At 35.0% G+C, this 20,907-nt stretch overlaps 2 protein-coding genes and 1 long non-coding RNA gene across 4 annotated transcripts; all 3 read left to right on the top strand.

Moving 5' to 3' along the window:
• The first annotated feature begins 356 nt into the window (after positions 1-356).
• On the top strand, positions 357-2,760 carry LOC110913013. The gene is made up of 3 exons (XR_002578329.2): positions 357-1,726; positions 2,201-2,273; positions 2,709-2,760. It is a non-coding gene; the product is annotated as an uncharacterized LOC110913013 (long non-coding RNA).
• Positions 2,761-3,520: 760 nt separating this feature from the next.
• Positions 3,521-4,406, top strand: LOC110914657 (ATP-dependent DNA helicase PIF1-like). The gene is made up of 3 exons (XM_022159439.1): positions 3,521-3,666; positions 3,758-3,838; positions 3,941-4,406. Exons 1-3 carry the CDS (start codon positions 3,521-3,523, stop codon positions 4,404-4,406), a joined length of 693 nt encoding a protein of 230 aa, XP_022015131.1.
• Positions 4,407-13,355: 8,949 nt separating this feature from the next.
• LOC110908143 (auxin response factor 4) lies at positions 13,356-20,617 on the top strand. Of its 2 annotated transcripts, XM_035975262.1 has the most exons (13): positions 13,356-13,469; positions 13,783-14,115; positions 14,217-14,273; positions 14,759-14,914; positions 15,029-15,113; positions 15,211-15,301; positions 16,398-16,562; positions 16,636-16,755; positions 16,842-16,917; positions 17,886-18,051; positions 18,472-19,235; positions 20,007-20,197; positions 20,289-20,617. In XM_035975262.1, the coding sequence occupies exons 2-13, from the start codon at positions 13,786-13,788 to the stop codon at positions 20,437-20,439; spliced, it is 2,352 nt and encodes a 783-aa protein (XP_035831155.1). In that variant the 5' UTR covers positions 13,356-13,469; positions 13,783-13,785; the 3' UTR covers positions 20,440-20,617. The 2 variants fall into 2 exon arrangements, with proteins under 2 accessions (XP_035831155.1, XP_022008740.1); XM_022153048.2 differs by having other exon boundaries at positions 13,382-14,115.
• The last annotated feature ends 290 nt before the right edge of the window (positions 20,618-20,907 follow it).

Genomic DNA, 20,907 nt, shown 5'->3' with positions numbered 1-20,907 from the left:
TGATTCATACATTCGTACCTATACGCGAGCGTAACCTGAGGGATTCGCTTGCATGGGTCCCACACATACTTAAACATGGACTTACTTATATACTATATTCTTGTACGTACACATTCTAAACTTTTTTATGTATACCCCGATTCATACACAACTAGTACAAGCTATGCGGATCATGCGACGATCAAAATAATCACGGGTGCACACGGGATTATAGTGATAGGCGTATGAGAACCATAGAGTGTACTACTGTGTATGGTGAGACACAGAACGTAACATGACACCGAATACGAAACGGACGTAACGTGGTCAAAACATGGTGGATACGCCGCTGGTACTTCCTATATATAAGTGTTTTCACCATGCTACCAAACTTTCGTAAAACGTGCCATGAGAAATTTAGTGTTTTGTAGACCATTGGACCTAATACAACTTCACGCAACTCACAAACGCATTATATCTGATTATCCACGACGAGACCTCATTATTAACATGCTACTTTCGTCTATCCGTTACTCATGCAATTCTTATACTCGTAATCTTTAATTAGATCAATCGCTTACCCTTATACCTCGATTATTCTTCGTTGTCTCAAACTCCAAAGCCTCAATTTTAAACAATCCTCCTCGGTTTGCCAAAAAAAAAACCCTTTCGAGACTTCCTCTTGAATAAATTTCGGGACGAAATTTCCTAAAGTAGGGGAGACTGTAACGCTCCGCATTTTCATAACTTCCCTATTTAGAAATTGAATCAAAAAAAAAATCTATTTTTAGAAGCCTGGCACTTTTAAAATTAAAATCTGTTTAGTCGTCAAAAAAAAAAAAACCTTTTATCTTTAATTTAATTAATTATAAACATGATTATTTATTCTTTTTAAAATGTATTAAACTAACTACTTTTGGTAAAATTAAAACTTTTGTTTTAATCTAGTTAGCCTCGCTAGAATTTAAAGTTAAAAAAAAATACAACTAACCAAGTTAATCTAGCTACTTAATTAACTACTCAAAGCTTAGGGACTAATCCTGTATTTACTTGAAAGTATAATATGGTACCCAAAACCCTAACTATTTATGACTAGTGAAACCCTAAATGGATTTGTTGTGGCCGTTCAACAACTTCTTCCCTCTTAAATGTCCCTCTGCAACATATCACATCCTCACAAGACTTGGAGAATCACCTTCTTCTCCAAACCCATCTCATCTCTCTACCCTCACAACCCCACAATATCCTTCCGCATATCATGCACTCTCACTCGAAGAAGAACTAGCCTGCAAGTCCTTCGTGTCATCGACGAAAACTTGAAAAAGTTATCAGAGGATCACGTCGGAGTCTACATCGGGACAAGTCGCCGTCGCTCCGCTTTCTACAACTCGTCAGAGAGCACGAGACGTCGCCGGAAAATCATCACGGAATCGACACATCACGTTATTCATGGATGTGCTGTTGTTCACCGTCCTTTTGAAACCCTTATCGTTTTCATATGATAAACTGCCCAGATGAGAATCGCGACCGGCCGAAACCGGAATCACGTCGACGTCACTGTTTCGGTATACTCTTTTATGATAAATCGATCATCCGTCGAAATCTTATATTGTGTTTCAACGTTAATAACCACCCAAACTCACCTACACACAGCCAGAACCTTAGTCGCCAGAACCGAAGTTCACCGGAGAACCAGTCGTGGCCGGAAAGATCATCGGAAACCCACAGCCTCTTTACATTCGGTTCGGTAGGTTCTTTTTTTTTTGTTTTTATGTTTAATCACCGGATTCTAACTCTATGCTATGTTAATCAATTAAATCTTGGAGTTGTTTTGGTTATCAAACAGTCACGTATTCCTCTTTTAAAAGGTAGATGATGAATTAGAAGTCAATGAATAAATTAAATAAATAAAAACCAAACACATCCGTTGTGTATTCGTTTCATTGAAAATTTAAAACTAATATGCATATTTAATATTTTCCTAACCTCTAAACATATTTGACATTTCCTAATCTCTTTAATAAATAATTCAAAACAGTAAATAATATGACTAATGTTAATATGTAACTAATTCCAAACAGTAACTGATAAAATTTAGTTTAATCCTTTTACATCATTAAAGATATACTATAAGGTGAATTATAATATACAAACAATTAACATAATTGGTAGGGGTATTATTCAAACAATAATTAGAACGTTTATTTTGTTCCATACTTAGGATTATCGTACGGAATCCTTTTTCCTATCTTTACTCGTGCATTATTTCAAGGGAATCTCCATACGTAACCAATGTGAGTATACTCGTACTTTTCCCCTTTTTACTTTTACCACTTTTGGGGTGTAACATGTTTACCTATTGAAACTTACACATGAACTTTTGTCTAAACACACGAACATTCCTATAACAATGCTTGTATATGTGATGGCTTGATACTTTAAATTTGGGTGATTCTTATGTGTTGAACTTATCATTAACTTCGTACGAGCCAAACCTTGACATATGTAGCGCTATAGGATTAACGACCCGCCTCTACTGAAACTTTGGTTATGTCATGAGCAAGTTGCGTTTTCTTGGTTTGATATGTTAGACACATGCCATGTTTGAATGTTTATCTTGAATCACATGCTTGCTATGAGGAATTGTTCAAACTTATTTTTGTTATGTACGTATCAAACTTGTATACTCGCCTTTGCTTTTGCATTGAATTATTTTAAACATGCTACAGGTTGATGAGGACGATGCTAAGAAAAGAAGTAGCGTTGATGCCTAGATACACATATAGACGTTAGGGTTTAATATGTTGTATCAATTTTGTTATGTTATCATGTTATTTTTGTCAAACTTGTTGTATTTGAATTTCTTGTAATGTTGACAATTCATCTTATGAAATGAAATCGGATTATTTAAATACTTGTCACAATTATTAGCGTTATGATGTCTCGAGCAATCTTCACACTTCGTCTCATCCCGATGTTTCCGCCATTGGTTGGGGTGTGACACAGCGTTTAGTGTTTGATGAGATAATTGAAGCAGTTAATAGTAATGCTGGTGGTGTGTTCTTCGTCTATGGCTACGTAGGAACTGGTAAGACGTTTATGTGGAAGACATTATCTGCATCCATTAGATGTAAAGGAGATATTGTACTAAATGTTGCATCAAGTGGTATCGCATCTCTTTTGTTACCTGGTGGCCGTACTGCACATTCAAGGTTTCATATACCTTTGAATTTAACAGAAAGCTCGATGTGTTTTATTAAACCGGCCGATGACGTTGCTGATTTATTAAGGAAAACGAAATTGATAATTTAGGATGAAGCACCGATGAATCATAAACATGCGTTTGAAGCACTTGATCGAACAATGAAAGATATCTTCAAATGTGAGATGACCTTTGGTGGTAAAGTTATGGTGTTCGGTGGTGACTTTAGACAGATACTTCCGGTTGTACCAAATGGCAGTAGGCGAGAAATCGTTAATGCTTCAATAACTTCGTCGTATATTTGGAATAGTTGCAAGGTCCTTACGTTAACCAAAAAACATGAGGTTAACCGTAGGAGCGAACACATCTGATATAGAAGAGATTAAAGCTTTTGCGAATTGGTTGCTCGAGTTGAGCGAGGGAAAGATTGGTGACAGTGACGATTGTCAGGTGGTTATAGATATTCCTGAAGATTTGTTAATCAAGTGCTCTGAGGATCCTATGTCAGATCTGATCGACTTTGTATATCCTTCACTTCTTCAACTGTACAAAGATAAAGATTTTTTTTGCTGAAAGAGCTATATTGGCACCAACAAACGAGGTTGTTCAAGAAATTAATGAAAGATTGCTTGCTTCGTTTCCTGGCGATGAAGTGGAGTATCTGCGTTCTGATAGTATTTAGCAAACTGATAAAGGAAAGAACGAAGCACATGCGAGACTATATTCTCCCGATGTTCTGAATGGTCTTAAAATTTCTAGTCTGCCTAATCATCGATTAGTCCTTAAAGTTGGTGTACCTGTAATGTTGCTTCGTAATATTGATCAACAAAATGGTTTATGCAACGGTACGAGACTACAGATTACTAAACTTTATAAACGTGTTATAGAGGCTGAGATTATATCCGGCGGAAACATAGGGACCAGAACATTTATTCCACGAATCAGTTTGACACCGTCGGATAAAAGAATTCCTATCAAGTTTCAACGACGACAATTCCCCTTAAATGTATGTTTTGCAATGACTATAAATAAAAGTCAAGGACAATCTCTATCAAGGGTTGGATTGTATTTGAAGTATCCAGTTTTCTCACATGGTCAGCTTTATGTTGCTTTATCAAGAGTTAAAAGCAGAGCCAGTGTGAAGTTGCTTATACTTGACAAAGATGAGAATGTAACGAGTAAAACAACAAATGTAGTCTACAAGGAAGTTTTTTCCGGCATTTGAATAGTTTTATGTTTTTTTCTTCCAATGTATGTATTTGTACACAACATTTCATTTCAAAGTAAATAATATGGTTTTTGTTGAAGTCCGCGTATTACGCGGGCATTAACCTAGTATATATATATATATATATATATTTAAAGATGGTAATTAATTCTTGCTTATATATGGGGTAAGGTTATTGTAAAAAAGGTTAAAAGTGTGAGAAAGGTGAGAAATATTGTGGAGATGACATGTGTCCTAAATCTAAATTAATTCAAAAGGGTAAACAAGTAATTTTATCATTAATTCAATTAATTAAAAACTTTCCATAATCGTCACATTAATTATAGGAACTGGATTTTTTTAAAAGATCTCTATAAACACCATTCAGCAAGTATATAACACCATTCAGTAAGTATATAACACCATTCAGCAAGTATATAACACTGCAAGTATATAACACCATTCAGCAAGAATATAACACCATTCAGCAAGAATATAACACCATTCATGGACTAAACATCTGATCGAAACATATTTTTTTCTCTATATAAGTATAGCAATATGGTACTCATATTAAAGATAGAAAAACGCTCGTTATTATGGTGTAATTTTTTTTTTAAAAAGTTACGTATAAAAAGTTATTGACGTTTAAAAAAGACGGGGGAAAGTTACATGTGCATTAATGTTAGTTTCTTAATTTAAAAATGTTAAATTTACCCATATACCCTTAATCTAGAAAATTAATATGTTTAATAGTAAACATTATTTACAATTTTGCCATTATAATCTCAACCATTTAATCTAAAAAATTAATATGTTTAATAGTAAACATTTTTTTCTTACCTTTCTCACAAAAAAACATTTTTTTACAAGGAACCTTTACCCTTATATATAAACTATTTTTTTTTCTTTGTCTTGAATATGTGCTATAGGTACGGTACTTTATTTTAATGATCAATAAAATTTGGAGGCCTAAACCCAAATTAAATTTGGAGGATTTTTTTTTTTTTATTTTGTTTTTCTAGAAACATAATAGTTTCAGATTGTTTTGAACTCATAATCATACTTCGTTCGCCATTCTTGTTCTCTATTTCATTTGTTGATTTAAACTTTAAAGATCCCAATTTCATCAACAATTTTTTATATCATACAAATGAACAAACCAAAATACAAGAAAGATACATATATAGAATTGGATTCACCTTTAACTGTCAAATGATAATTCCTTATTATATAGAGCTTGTCACCTTGAAGCTAACACACATGGAAAAACATGGTGAACACGGAACATGTGGATCTGCCTTTTTTGCTCTAGGCATAGAAATCATTTGATTCACATTAAGGTTGTAAACGAGCCGAGTCGAGCTGAAACAGACCTAGCTCGAGCTCGGCTCAAACTCAATTCGAGCTGGCTCGGCTCGAGCTAGAATTTTAAATCGAACTGGAATTTGAGGCTCGAGCTCGACTCGATTAAAATTCAAGCTAGCTCGGCTCGGCTCGATCTAACAAAGAACCGCAAAATTTACTAATTAAAAATTAAAAGTCCCTCAAAGATGAAACTCTTTGTAGATTAATGGTTATAATTGCAATGTAATTTAACCAAATGATTAAATATGCAAGTATAAATAATTAGTTCATTATGTGCACTGTCTTTGCCTTCTTTTATAGAGGAAATACCCTCTTTTTTTGAACGACAAATTTTTTTATTCCATACTGTCTATGGGACTTGAACCCAAGATCTCCTCCTCTCCCAAAGTGTTTAAAGACTTTGTCTTCGCCAATGGACCACCACCCCATTGGTAGAGGAAATACCCTCTTAGTTTTTGTCTTTTGAGCGATGTGAGACAAAAGATTGAAAGATATGAAGGTTAGCTTTTGTAAACCTTATCGCACGATGTGGGACAAGTTGTGACTATACTTATATGTATATACCGTGAAGCTTATCGAGCCGGCTCACGAGCCGAGCTAGGCCTAGCTCGAGCTCGGCTCGTTTTCTAACCTAGCCTAGCCGAGCCGAGCCGAGCCAGCTCGTTTATAACTTACCCAATTTCGAGCCGAGCCTTTTTTCAAACGAGTTTCGAACAAGCTACGAGCCACGAGTTTTTTGAACACCCCTAAATTTCAAATATCACACACTTGAATATGTAGAACATGTACTAATTGCATACGAAAATCTTTTAAAAAGCTAGAACCCTCGTAAATATGGAGCCCTAGAGTAATCACATTTTTATTTTGTAGGATAGCCGCCCAATATGAAGGTAAACATGCCTGTTTATCAAATAATTACTTTTTAATTTAATTTTGCCAATTTTTTACTAGTTTCTTTCTTGGTTAAACCACTACCAGTCAAATGCCATTGTCAACACCATGTCACAACCGTTCACTTAATATCATTAACTCTGTTGTTAACCTTCACTAATTACATCACAACCATTCACCACACCACCCACGTGTTGTTTGCAGGGGCGGACCCACATAGAGCGGGTCGGGGTCCCCGGACCCCAATGTTTTTTTTTTAAATTATTAGATTCGGTATATTAAATTTCATAAGGACCTCATAAATACAATTAGGTGGACACCATAAAAAGAAAAGAAAAGCTGATTCAGTGGGAAATCCTCCTGTTTACCATGTTTAGAGAGTTAACGTTAGTTTTGTTATGAAAATTTTGAACACCGAAAAATGGACCCCATTGAAAAAAAAAATCCTAGGTCTGCCATTGGTTGTATGAATCAACATAAGGACACCTATCATCGCACGCTCTTCAAATTCATCGGTGTTCATATCATCAAGTTACAAAAAATTAGATCATATAAAGTTTTGCTTATGACACAACGAAGCAATCGACAATTTGATCACACGGGTTTAATTATATATATATATATATATATATGGTTCCCATTAAGTCTAACTGCTTTCTAAATCGATATTTACCGTCGGATCATGCTGAGATGAAATCTCTGCCGTTTAAACTCCCAAAAATAACCGCTCTAATGGCGGTTCCCGGAGGTTATGATCGGTTTTTTGTAGCTGGTGGTTACCTCCACCTTTTGCTGCCCACTACCTCCACGATTTAACCGCCTAGAATATATTACTTTTAACCGTTTTGGGTATTACATATTCTAATGTTCCTGATCTGGTGTATTGTTTTATATTGTTTTTCAGTTAACATCGCTCTCGTCTTCCACCTCAATTAACACCAAAAAATCCCTTTATCTTCTCCAATATCACATTCAGGTACGTAAAATTGTCTTTCCTTTCTTATTTGATTGTCATTTGCTTACAGATCTGTAATTGCAATTCTGTCGTTTCACGTGTTAATTTTTTGATATTAAGATCTATCAGTTTCTTCATATTGTACTTAATTGATTATGTTTCAAAGGATATGAAATCAAATTTAGTCATTCACAACTTTAACAGTTGTTTGATTGATTTTGCAGGATCTTTCTTTAGGTTAATGGCTAATCAGTTTGATTTCATTGTCATCAGAGCTTGATTGTAATTTGTAAGTAATATCATATATAGTTTGTGAGTACGATTGTGTTTATAGATGAAACTCGCTAGATTATAATTGACTTGCCACCATCGCCATAAAATAGAAGAAACATATGCGCCTCGCCCATAATCCCGATAATCGGCCCAAGGCATTAATTCAACGCAGAGAGAGAACCTAACCAAACCACCGGGCTTCGAGGTTTGTTTCCCAGTGCTCCAATTTTAATATATATCTGAAGCTCTTGAATAAACTTAATAGTCCAGTGTTTTTCTCAACTAATTTTGGTTTTGGCAGTGAAATCTTGACGTTTCTATAGAGGATTCACAAGATGTTTGCAATCACGTTGATATGGATAATTGTAAATGTTCGACATCAAGTTCCGTTACCGATTATCTGTTCGGCAAACCATAATCCACCAGTTGATGGGGGCAGAAAGGTATAATTTGTTTTATTAAAAACATACTGTTTTACTTTTATTATTTTGGCAAGGAGTAAATCTTAACTTGTAGTTGCCGGTACTAACTAATTTTATCCGAAACTAAAGTAGATTTAATTGGAAGGGTAGTGAATTAAGTTATTTTATGTATTAGAATCTGATTTGGGAATTTCTTATCATTTTGTGAGTGTAGTGAATGTTGTATTTAAGACTGATGGCAAGACCTACTTTGAGTGTGATGAAGTTGCACCACCAGCAAAAAAAAAAAGGTACAAACTTACTTGGTGTGTCTATACTATATATACAGTTTAATCACATCATGCATTTGTTCCTTAATATGCTAGCACCTTTGAATTAATGTACGTATGTATATGCCAGGATGTCTGTTACGATGGTCTAATCTTTGCAAAACAGCTATACTATGACACCTTCTACCCTATTGAGTGTTTAGCGCAATGTATTTAGAATAAGGTTTTATGAATTTTCAGATTAAAAATAATCAAAGCTGGAAACAGGTAAGGAGTTGCATTGAGAAAAATGATTAATGAGGTCATATCTCTACTAATTACACTTTAACATTAAGCACCCGATTATGTATCATTTTAGGTGTTCAAGAGTATAGATGGCAACCAAGATTCTGTGAACGAAGTCGATGAAGCGATTTCTAAACTAGGGAATTGGAGGGTTGGGAGCGGAATTGGAGAAGGGAACCTATTCTTGATCCTGAATCAGACGAATTGAACAATTGTAATGAGTTATTAAGTGCTATATCACTCACAACAAATCGAGACAATTAGGTTTGGGAGTTGAGCCCTTCTAGCTCCTTTTCAATGAATTCGTGCAGAAAATTATTAACCAGATTTGTAGTCCTGTTTTATCCTTCTCCATGGGTAAATTGGGTCCCAAGGAAAATTATTATTTCCACTTAGAGAGAGCGGAGCAAGATCGCCTACCCATTTTAGAAGGGATTCACAAACATAACATATTCTGAGGGCCAATGACTTGTCGGTTATGCAGATAGAATGAGAACTCGGATCATCTTTTCACTTCGCGTTACTTTGCTGTAGTAATTTGGAATAAAGTTAGCAAGTGGTGTAAAATTCCCCCATTTTTGCTTTCTCAACAAGGGACCTTTTTAATATTCATAAAAACTCTGATGTGGGCAGTTTTACACAACGGGTAGTTCAAGTGGTTGTGTTGGTGACTTGCTGGATCATTTCGAAGAGCCGCAATGAATTATTTTTTGGGAAAAGGTTGTGCATTGACAGAATAATGGGAGAAATGCAGGCCACTTCATTATGTGGGTCAAGAATCGAGCTGAACGACATGATCTAGACCGGGTTTCCCAGTGTTATTTTAACTTTCAAAATGTATAATTTCCATTTCCAATGGTTTTAATGAGGATGTAAAATGGTGTAGTTCCTTCCTCCTAGCAGCTAGGAGAACTATTGTAATATTTTGGTGATGCATATAATCTTTTTCCTTTAAAAAAAACATCAATCCTCATTTCCCAAAGACGGGCATTTCGTTTAACATTCTTTCAAGTTTGTTTTCAATGCAATATGAGTTACTGAAATTGTCTCCAATCTTGCTTTTTTCGTTTTAGGCATATGTTATAACCACCTTCCGAATCCATCTCCACCGTCGGATCATGCTGAGATTAAATCTTAGACCTTCAAACTCACAAAAAAACCCGCTCCTGTGGTGGTTGAGGGCAGTTTCTCAGTTGGTGGTTATGCACCACATTATTCTGCCCATGATCTCCCTATTCAGAAGCAGTTACCAAAACTGTAAAAGTGGCGGTTCATAGTAGTTCCACACCTTCTCTTCTATTCAGATCAATACTTTGTAGTCTATATGTTTTGCTGAGAAATATAACGATACATTTGGTTGAAGGTTTAGCAACATGTACCAGCTTCTATGTGAATGTGTGTTGCCGCGTACTGTGTTTGGTTTGGTTTGTATCAATTATCATGTGGGTTGGCTTTTTGCTATACGGGTCGTACGTTATTAGACATTCCGCACATGTTGTTGTACTTTACCATGCATGCGTTTTGCCTATTGTTTACTTTTTGCATCAAAATGACACTATTCATGTTTCCGTACTCTATCAGTTTTACTTTCTATCGTTTTGTGGTTGTAAACTGTCGACGTTCGTTTTCCTTTTATAAATTAAAGAATAGAGCTTTTGTTTGTCACGTTGATTAATTTTGTGCAAGCTTAATATAGATTAGCTTCATTTCTCACATTCATATAGATTTGTGTAATCCGACTCTATTTTATTTCTTTGTGTTCATAGGTTTATTCATGTTGTTAATATATATTACATTAACGTAACCCATCCACCATAAGAAGCCGGTACATGTGTCAAGTATGGTGGGAAGTGTGAGAATTATCTTTCCTCTGGATGTGAGCCAGGTGCAAGCGTGATGGAATGGACTGGGGGGGGGGGTTATGGGGGAGCAGAGTCTGGATGCTGTTGATAATGTAATGTGTTGGTTTTACTTTGTACCATGTAATTATCCAGCTCCTTGCTGGTGTGTCTTTTAATGAAATATTGGCTTTGATGTTCAAAAAGAAAAGGATTGATGTAGTGTTAATATTATGGCATTAACGTTCTCTTCCACTTAAAGACTCAATGTAATTTGAGTTATTGAAATTGTCTCCAACCTTGCTTTTTTTTATTTTTAGGCATATTATATATGTCTGCGAATAAAAAACTTGTCATTAGAGACTTACACTGCAATCGTACTAACAACCGGAATATAATTGTTATGGTCTCATGCATATGGACAACATACAACCCCAAATTAAAACAAACCGTGTTCTTTCTAACGACATCATTCTTTCATATGAACGCGTAAGATGTTATTTATTTTCATATATAGTGCTATAACATATTCTTTTTTCTAAAACTTAGCATTGTTTCTTTTTAGGGTTAAAGTATTTTCATATATAGTGCTATAACATATTCTTTTTTTCTAAAACTTAGCATTGTTTCTTTTTAGGGTTAAAGAAATATAACATGTTTGACAAATGGGCACCATGCATCAAGTCAACATGTCGAAAAGAAGTCACCTTTGAGGTTAAAGAGGACGATCCAAAAATCGAAAAATTGAGGCAGCAAACCATGTTTGAATGTTATTACAGTTCCCCCAATGCTTCCTATTGTTTGCTTTTGCATTAACATGAACCATTTCATGTTTTACCAATCTATCAGTTTTATTTTATATTGTTTTGTGCTTTTGTGGTTATACATTGTTTACGTTCGTTTTGCTTTTATAAATTAAAGAATCGTGCTTTTGTTTGTAATGTTGTTTTAGATTTGTGTCCACTTAATGTGGGTGTTTGGGATTGCTTATTTTGAGCTCCTTTTAACTTTTTGACTACCTAAAAGTTAATAAGTCATTTTTGTAGTGTTTGGATAATGTGTTGAGAAGGACTTTTTGTGGTTTGAAAAGAAGAAAAAGAAAAGTTAGATGATTGTGACTTTTTCAAAAAGGAGAAAGGGGATTAAATGTGGTGTTTGTCCGCTGGTTGATCTGAGTTTGGCATGTCAAACGAGGGAACTGAGGTTTGGTTGTATTCCTCATTTGTTTTGCTTGTGTTGGTTACCCAAAAAAAGAAAGGGGATCAAAAGAAGAAAATGAGAAGCAATCCCAAACACCCTCAGTATAGATTATCTTTGTTTGTTACGCTCTTAGCGTGACCTGTCCACCGGACGGGTATTAAACTAGTTACAAAGGTTAAACCATCATCTTTATGTTAATCTTGGTACTTTTATTAACTAAGTAAAATGTTGCGGGTTCTATTCAATCATTTAAACATGAAATAAAGATATTTCATTATCAAAAGAAAGTTGTTTTTGGAGTACACACTAATTTGTAGACAAAAGAAATAGACAATGTGTGTTGTTGATATGAGGGAGAGTGCATGTATACGTGGATTCAATACTTGTGTCTTGTCTCAAATCAATTTTTATTAGAACATATAATTGCAAAGAAATTACTAGCAACACAAGAAATATCTTTATTACATATAGTATATCATTTCTTTATTTATTTTTTTTTTTACTACTAGTAAAGATATGTATGTATACAACAAGTACCTAATAATAATTTAAATCAATTTACATGTAAACATTATAATCTTTTAATCCTTCGAAAGGGTTACTTATAAATTATATCAAAGTGTACTAAACAGGAATAAGTGTGTTTATTCAAGACGAGGCTCAAATTTGATATAAAACTAAATAAATTTTCGTTTAAACATTTTAATAAGCATGTTGTGTCAGAGTTACGTTAAACTAAACAGAACAACCCTGAACACATAAATAGAATTAAAAAAAAAATTATAAAAGCTACAACTTTATTACTATCCACTAACCTTTTAACACATTTTTTTTTTTAAATGGCTAATGTTACTCTTCCAAACTCCTATATTTACAAATAAATCACCATTGTTTGGAATTGAACCAAAGACCCCCCCACTAAGACCACCCGTAGTGGAAGTGAAATTGGGCGTTTTTTTTTTTGCCCCAATCATGCCCAAAAATGCCCGTGCACCGTCCCTTTGGCCCTTTTTTTAAATTTTTTTGGTTGGGCGTGTAGATTAAAACGCGAGACGAAAATTTGATTGACTAATAAGACATTTCCAACTCATTTATCATATGATTATATGTTTTATTTTTCTAAAAAGCTAATAATTAGGTAATCATTGTTGGGGCATTCACAACACCTATTTTAGGAAAACGCCCCATAATGTCTCATTGCTGACTGAACCGTCACATGACGAATAATGCCCAAGGGTCTTCCTTTACCATTACACATGATCTAAAAGACAAGAGACTCTACCAAATAAGCTAGCCCCACTTCACACTAACCTTTAAACACATAACCCTAGACAAAAAGCGTACAACATGAATGAATATTAAATTAAAACATATTTAAAATGGTTAACAAGAGTACATGGTAATAAATAATTGTAAATTTCATAGATTTTGTTAGGTTGGAAAACAAGTGTTGATAAAAAAGACATAAACCCACATTGGCTTTTTTCTGTGCTACCTATGCATTTGTCCATGTCTACCTTCTTCCCCTGTTCCCCCTCCCTCTTTTAACTCTCCAAACAACAACAACAACAACATAATGGGTTAGCAATCATACTCTCTCATATTTCCACCCAATTTTTCTTCTTTCAAATATTATTATCTTTATTTTTTCTTGTTGGGTATCATCCAAAATCATGTCTTTTCAGTCTTCATGGTGTTCTTGATTTTTTCACCATGATTTGACTTCATTCCCTCAAATTTCCTTCCACCCTTTATTAACAAGATCAAGAATCAAGATTCAAGAACCACCACTTGATTGTTCTTATCTTGAAATATATAGATACAAAAAAAAATATATATATATATATATAGATACAAACTACAAACTACAAACTACAAACCCTCTTGTTTTAGGTGATGGAGATTGATCTGAATCATGCAGTTAGTGGTCAGAATGCAGAATCTTGTAACAATGAAGGGGATTCATCACTTTCAACATCCTCAAACTCCTCGAACTCTTCTTCCTTAAAGTCCCCAAATTCTTCATCAATTTACATGGAACTTTGGCATGCTTGTGCTGGCCCTCTTACAACTCTTCCAAATAAAGGAAATGGTGTTGTGTACTTCCCTCAAGGTCATTTGGAACAAATTGCTTCTCACTCATCTACTCACTTTGCACCCATTGATGTTCCTTCTTTTGGGCTACCCCCTCAGATCTTTTGCAAGATTCTTGATGTTCAATTGCTTGTAAGTTGTTATTTTTTTTTTCTGTATTGGGTATTGTTTTGTTCAATCAAGTTTACTTTTTGTTGAATCTTTTTTGTGTTTTAATCCAATTCTTGAAACAGGCTAACAAGGAGAATGATGAGGTCTACACAAAGGTCACTCTTTTCCCTCAACCAGAGGTAAAATTGGGTACTTTTAATTTTTTTTTTTTTTTTTTTTTTTTGAGTTGAATTCAAGATTGCCCTTGTGATAATCTTGTTTCCTTTTATGATTCTGCTAATTAGGGTGTGTTTTTAATTTTTGTTGTCAAGAAATCTTGTGGGGTATTGTAAAAATATAAGCTTTTTTTTATCTTTATTAATTTAATTTTATGTAAACTCAGGAACTTTTTTTTTTTTTTTTTTTTTTTTTTTGAGTTGAATTCAAGATTTCCCTTTTTTATAATCTTGTTTCCTTATATGATTCTGCTAATTAGGGTGTGTTTTGAATTTTTCTTATCAAGCAATCTTGTGGGAAGTTGTAAAAATATAAGCTTTTTTTGATCTTTATTAATTTAATCTTAACTTTGTCTTGTGGGATGTTGTAAAAATTTAAGCTTTTTTGATCTTTATTAAATTAAAATTTAATTTTAACTTTGCAAGTTTGGATTGGTGAAATATTATAGGGAAATTTACAGGAAAAGGAAGAAGAGGGGGGTGGGGTTACACCCACAAGATCAACACCTCAAATGTTCTGCAAAACACTCACTGCTTCTGATACATCCACTCATGGCGGATTCTCGGTCCCTCGAAGAGCCGCTGAAGATTGTTTCCCACCTCTGGTTTGACTTTTTAAGCTACTTATAGTGTTTTTTAAATGTATTTTCATGTGTAGATGTGACCAAATTTGTGCAATTTTTTATATAAGTGCATTGTGTATACCGGTTTAATTTTAGGATTATAAGCAGCAGAGGCCGAGTCAAGAACTAATTGCGAAGGATCTTCACGGGGTAGTATGGAAATTTAGGCATATTTATAGAGGTGAATTTGGTTGTTAAGTAATTTGAATTAGGGGGTTAAAGTTTGATTGAACTAAAAGTTGGTGCTTTGATTTGGGGACCGTATCATGTGTTTACAGGTCAGCCGAGGCGACATCTGCTTACAACAGGTTGGAGCATCTTTGTTAGCCAAAAGAATCTTGTTTCCGGTGATGCAGTTCTCTTTTTGAGGTAACTTTTTGTAGCGTGTTACATGTTTGTTTTTCGGTTGGAATAAAAATAATGTAGGCGTGTAACGTTCGGTTGTGAATGTGATGAGAGTTTCATTTTGATCATACTATCTATGCAAATGTGATGAAAATAACTTTTATTTTCATTTATTAAATAATTTTTAAATTGTTAATATAAATTTTATTTTATTATTTTCGTGAAAATAACGTTAAAAGCTGAGGACGGTTAATCATGCATCATGTGGTGGCGTTGATAGCTGAAAGACAAAAGGGTACATATCGGTCTTTGTCCCGATTGCTGAGTGTTATGTGCCTTATGTCCAAGGCTTGATGCAAAACTACTATCGAGCTGGGGGTCTCACTGGAAGCAACCTCTCTATTCCTACGGGGTAGAGGTAAGGCTGTCTACATCTTACCCTCCTCAGACCCTACCTTTGCTTTGCTATTGGTGGGATTTACTGAGTATGATGATCATGATGATGATATAAATTTCATTTTTGGTCATACTATCTATGCAAATGTGATGACAAATATGATGAGAATAACTTTTTTTCCACTTTTCAAATCATTTCTATATTGTTCATGTCATTTTTGGTCATACTATCTATGCAAATGTGATGACAAATATGATGAGAGTAACTTCTATTTTCATTTTTCAAATCATTTCTACATTGTACAAATAGATGAGAATAAATTTTATTTCCATTTTAATTCATTTTTACGTTGTTCGGAAAAAATCATTTTTAGTCATACTATTTATGTAAATGTGATGACAAATATGATGAGAATAACCTTTTTTCATTTTTTTAAAATCATGTCTACATTTTTCATATAAATTTCGTTTTAGTCATACTATCTATGCAAATTTGATGACAAAATATGATGAGAAATTGAGAACAACTTTTATTTTCATTTTTCAAATAATTTCTACATTGTTCATAAATATTTCATTTTTGGTCATACTATCTATGCAAATCCGACGACGTACATGATGAAAATAACTTTTGTTCCATTTTTCAAATCATTTCTACATTGTTCAAAAAAAAAAAAATCATTTTGGTCATATTATTTATTAATTTTTTCTTAAAACAAATTAGGGGAGAAGGAGGAGAACTGAGGTTAGGAACCCGAAGAGCCACTCGACCAAGAAACATTCTTCCGGATACAACCATGGGCAACTTGAAGTCCTATGCCGATACACTTGCATCTGTCGCTAATGCGGTTTCTACCAATGGCACCTTTGATGTTTTCTACAGCCCAAGGTAATAAATGTGGAATACAAACTTTATATTACCTTTTATTAATTTATTTCCACAAATAACACATGCGATGTAGGTCTAGCCGAGCGGATTTTGTAGTCCCGTACGCAAAGTACAAGAAAGCAATAAGTAACATGATATCCGTGGGTGCAAGATTCAAAATGAAATTCTGTATGGATGAGTCTCCGGAAAGAAGGTATGATGTACCGATGGTTTGTTTATTTGTTTATGGTTGATATTTGATAATATTTGGGGTTATAGATTTATTATGTTTTTACGCAGGTTTAGTGGAGTTGTGACCGGTGTAGGTGATATGGATCCTTACAAATGGGCTAACTCTAAATGGAGATGCTTAATGGTACATGTCATAACTTTTGAACTTTATTTAAAGAAACAATTATGTGTTTTGTTGTTAAAACAAACAATTACGGGCACAAAGACACTTGAGGATCTCTAGCGTACAACTCCATAACCATACGGAGGTCTCATACTAGAGATGCTTGATGTGCCTTACTGCCTTTTGAAAGCTTGGTCTTAAAATGCGCGCGCATCACATGATGCAAGGTGTCACCTATGTTGTCAAAAGCGCGCCAGGCGCGCGCCTAGGCGCTCGGGCGCAGCGAGGCGAGCCTATAGCGCCTGGTGGTAGCTTAGGCGCAAATATGGGCTTTTTTTTGTAAAAGCGGTGCTCAGGCGCGCGCCCTGGACTAAGGCGCACTAAGGCGCAATGATTAAAAAGCGCGGGCTTAATTCTATCAGAGCTTTTTTACAGCTGTAAACCATAATTTTTAGTGTTATTTTTAAAGTTTTTAAACTTTTGGTAGTAAGTATTACTCTATTAGCTACAAGATCTTAGATGGCACATATATAGTTTTTTTTTTTTTTCTAATTTTATATGTGGAATCTTATTTATTTTCAAAGCATAACATATTTTTTTTTTTATTTTTTTCTCTATGTGCGCTTTTCTTAAAAAAGCCCACGCTTTTTTTGCGCCTTGCGCCTAGGCTCCGGGCGAGGCCTATGCGCCTTGCATGCACCTTGCGTCTTTGACAACATAGGGTGTCATAGTTACCTCTTTTGTTGTAAATAAAATAAAATCTGTTACTTACAATAGTTTGTTTTACTATATAAACCGGATAGGAAAGCAAGTTGTCATTGTGAGTCGTCTTTAGCCCATAATTTTTTCTTAGTTATTCCATTAATATAGAATGTAACAAATGATTCTATTTTATTTAATATAGATTGGATAAACGTTATAAATTTAGAAAGATATGTACAAAGATTATGAACTTTTAGAAGTATTTTGATTGATGTTTATATTTACAGGTGAGGTGGGATGAAGATATCGGAAACGATCATCAAGAACATATATCTCCATGGGAAATCGATCTTTCTAACGGGTCTTTCCCGTTGTTGAACATTCAATCTTCCCCACGCCTCAAGAAACTACGTGCGGGTCTGCATGCAACTCCTTCAGGACACCCTGCAGCCGGTATGGATTTATTTAACTTTTGCACCAATGAATTAAGTTAATTTCTTTAAAGAGTAAAGTACACCGATGGTCCCTGTGGTTTACCAAGGTTTGGGATTTGGTCCCCAACTTTTTAAAAATATATGGATGGTTCCTGTGGTTTGCACTTTGTAACGCATTTAGTCCCTAGCTGACAAATCTAAAGGTTTCAGCAGGTCCAAGTTACGGACTAAATGCGTTACAAAGTGCAAACCACTGGACCATCCATGTACTTTTAAGCAAAGTTGGGGACTAAATGCGTTATAAATGCAAACTATAGGGACCATTCATGTACTTTTGGAAAGCTAGGGACCAAATCCAAAATTTTGGTAAACCACAGAGACCATCCGCGTACTTTACCCTTCTTTAAACATTATTTCAATTATTTCACTCGTTTTGCAGCACGTGGTGGATACGTAGACTTTGAGGAGTCGATAAGATCCTCTAAGGTCTTGCAAGGTCAAGAAAATGTAGGTCCCGTATCACCTCTCTTTGGACGTGATAAGATGAACAACTCGTTAACCTTCGGGGCACAACCCCTGATGCACGCGGGTTTTCCCCAAAACGGGATGACGATGATGGGACGGAATACGAATTTCGTCGAACTTATGAGAAGTACTCATCATCAACCGCTCTCAACCACCCCTTACTCAGGCTTTCTGGGATCTGATAATACTAGATTCCCGCAGGTCTTGCAAGGTCAAGAAATTTGCTCATTGAGATCGTTGACTGGTAAACCCGATGTCGGTTCTTGGGCCCCACCAAGACCCGATCTCGGTACCAGCCATTGCAATATTCTCAACATGTACCGAGCCCCCGAGAACCCTGGTTTCTATCCACTTGGTTCTACAGGTGGTCGGAACTTCGGTTTTCCAAATCCCGATGTTTATGAAGCGAGACTAAGGCCAAGTCCGGGGCCCGACTTGAGCCCGGGCCCGGGTGCGGCTCGGGGCATGCCTACGAACTTCACCCGGTATCCCGTCGTTCCACCTTCCGTTGGAAGTGGGCCGGTTGAGAAAACCGTTGTTGAACCTAATTCAAGCAGTGAGAAAAATGATGGTGCTTCGGATAGCATTGGGAGTAGCTGTAAACTCTTTGGTTTTCACTTGAATGAAGCGCCTCAATCGTTAGATGCTAAAGGTTCAAACAAGAGGAGTTGTACCAAGGTAATAAATTAGTGATGCATATATATAGTGGGGTGTTTTCATATCATACTCAATATTATGTCGAGAACTGCGAGAACCGCATAAACACGTTTACATGGTGCTTTAATGAAAAGGGTAAAATGGGAAAAATGATTTTATTTCATATTTCTTCAATATTTGAAAAAAAAAAAGATATAACAATGTGCATTCGCTTGTACATGTAGTGTATATGCACATGTGCATTTAGACAAAATGCTACTAATACTATTTAAATAATCTCAATTTATATAATAAATAGTACAAGGGCTAGAGTGGTTCTTGCAGTTTACAACATATTATTGGTTCAGAAGCGCACACACACACATAACACATACATATACACATATATGCGTATATTATGTAGTGTGCGAACTGTACAAAGTGAGGGAAAAATTCACACGGTGCCATTTTTGTAATTATTTTAAATAGAGAAATTACGCTATAACAAAATTGTACTAGAGTAACAATAATTACGCCATATTTTACAAGTAGAGGAATTTTATTAATCTAGTACAATTTGTTGTAGGGTAATTATTTTTACACTACATCAAAATTGTATTACGCTACCGTGTAATTCTATTACTCTACAACTTTGTTGTAGTGTAAATTATATGTTGTATAGTGTAATTATCATAATTACAAAAATGCCGCCGCATCCTTTGTTTCTTCACTTTGTCAATTCTCACGCTAAATGTGAATAAAAAAAAAAAGAGTATTAGAAACTTATTGAATTTGGTTTTGAACTATATATAGGTTCACAAACAAGGAAATAAAGTTGGAAGGGCCATTGATCTCTCAAAAATGTCGAGTTACCGTGAGTTGTTCATGGAGCTAGAAGTGTTGTTTAACATGGAAGGCGCTTTTAACACTCCAAATGGTGTATGGCGACTACTGTATACTGACGAAGAGAACGACATGATGGTTGTCGGGGATGATCCATGGGAGTAAGTATAGTACCATAATCTTAAACATTAATTCTTATAGTATTCTAGAACCAAAGTTTGGTTAAACTTGTTTATAAAATGTTGCATGCAGCGAGTTTGCAAGAATGGCTACAAAAATACACATATACACTGCTGAAGAAGTCGAGAAGCTGATGAGCAGTGGGGTGATTAGCGACAACACAAGCTGCTTGGAGGAACCACCGGCTATCGTTGATACGGCTAAATCCTCGTCGGTCGGTTGATTAATCATCGTATCTATCAAACTGTTTTATGGTTGTTTTGTAGTGTGTTGTACTATGTTGTTTGTATCGAATGGAACCTTTGTGTTTTCAAAGCAAGTTTATGTGCTTGCCAAACTTGGATGCAACAATATGTAAGCAAATAAGCAAGTTATGCAACAGGTATGTTTTAGCTTTTAAATGTTAGGCTTAACCATTTTTTATTTTCATAATTAATTACTTGCACTTACACTGTTAGCTTGTCAACCGGTTTAATCCATTTATAACAACCCGTCAACCTGTTTAATACGTTACAACTTCATGACTTTTTTAACAAGGATTTTATCAAAATTCAAAATCTGAGAAGTCAGAAGTTTACTGGTTGACTTTCAATATTCAACGATGGCTAGGGGCATCCTAGAGTTTGATTTTGAAATAATGTGTAAATTTCGAATAACTCTTATGGATTACTTTTAACTCATATGCGTCTTG

Source organism: Helianthus annuus, chromosome 7, assembly GCF_002127325.2.
Source record: "Helianthus annuus cultivar XRQ/B chromosome 7, HanXRQr2.0-SUNRISE, whole genome shotgun sequence".
Classification (NCBI taxonomy): domain Eukaryota; kingdom Viridiplantae; phylum Streptophyta; class Magnoliopsida; order Asterales; family Asteraceae; genus Helianthus; species Helianthus annuus.
The sequence above is the reverse complement of the archived record's forward strand: the minus strand, read 5'-3'. Positions and strand labels throughout refer to the sequence as shown.

Coding starts and splice junctions, on each gene's coding strand:
- LOC110908143 (XM_035975262.1), top strand. CDS start 13,786: ATGGAGATTGATCTGAATCATGCAGTTAGTGGTCAGAATGCAGAATCT. Junction 15,302..16,397: donor GATGCAGTTCTCTTTTTGAG/GTAACTTTTTGT, acceptor AAAACAAATTAG/GGGAGAAGGAGGAGAACTGA. Junction 16,563..16,635: donor GATGTTTTCTACAGCCCAAG/GTAATAAATGTG, acceptor CATGCGATGTAG/GTCTAGCCGAGCGGATTTTG.
- LOC110914657 (XM_022159439.1), top strand. CDS start 3,521: ATGAGGTTAACCGTAGGAGCGAACACATCTGATATAGAAGAGATTAAA. Junction 3,667..3,757: donor CCTGAAGATTTGTTAATCAA/GTGCTCTGAGGA, acceptor TTTTGCTGAAAG/AGCTATATTGGCACCAACAA. Junction 3,839..3,940: donor TTTCCTGGCGATGAAGTGGA/GTATCTGCGTTC, acceptor TAAAATTTCTAG/TCTGCCTAATCATCGATTAG.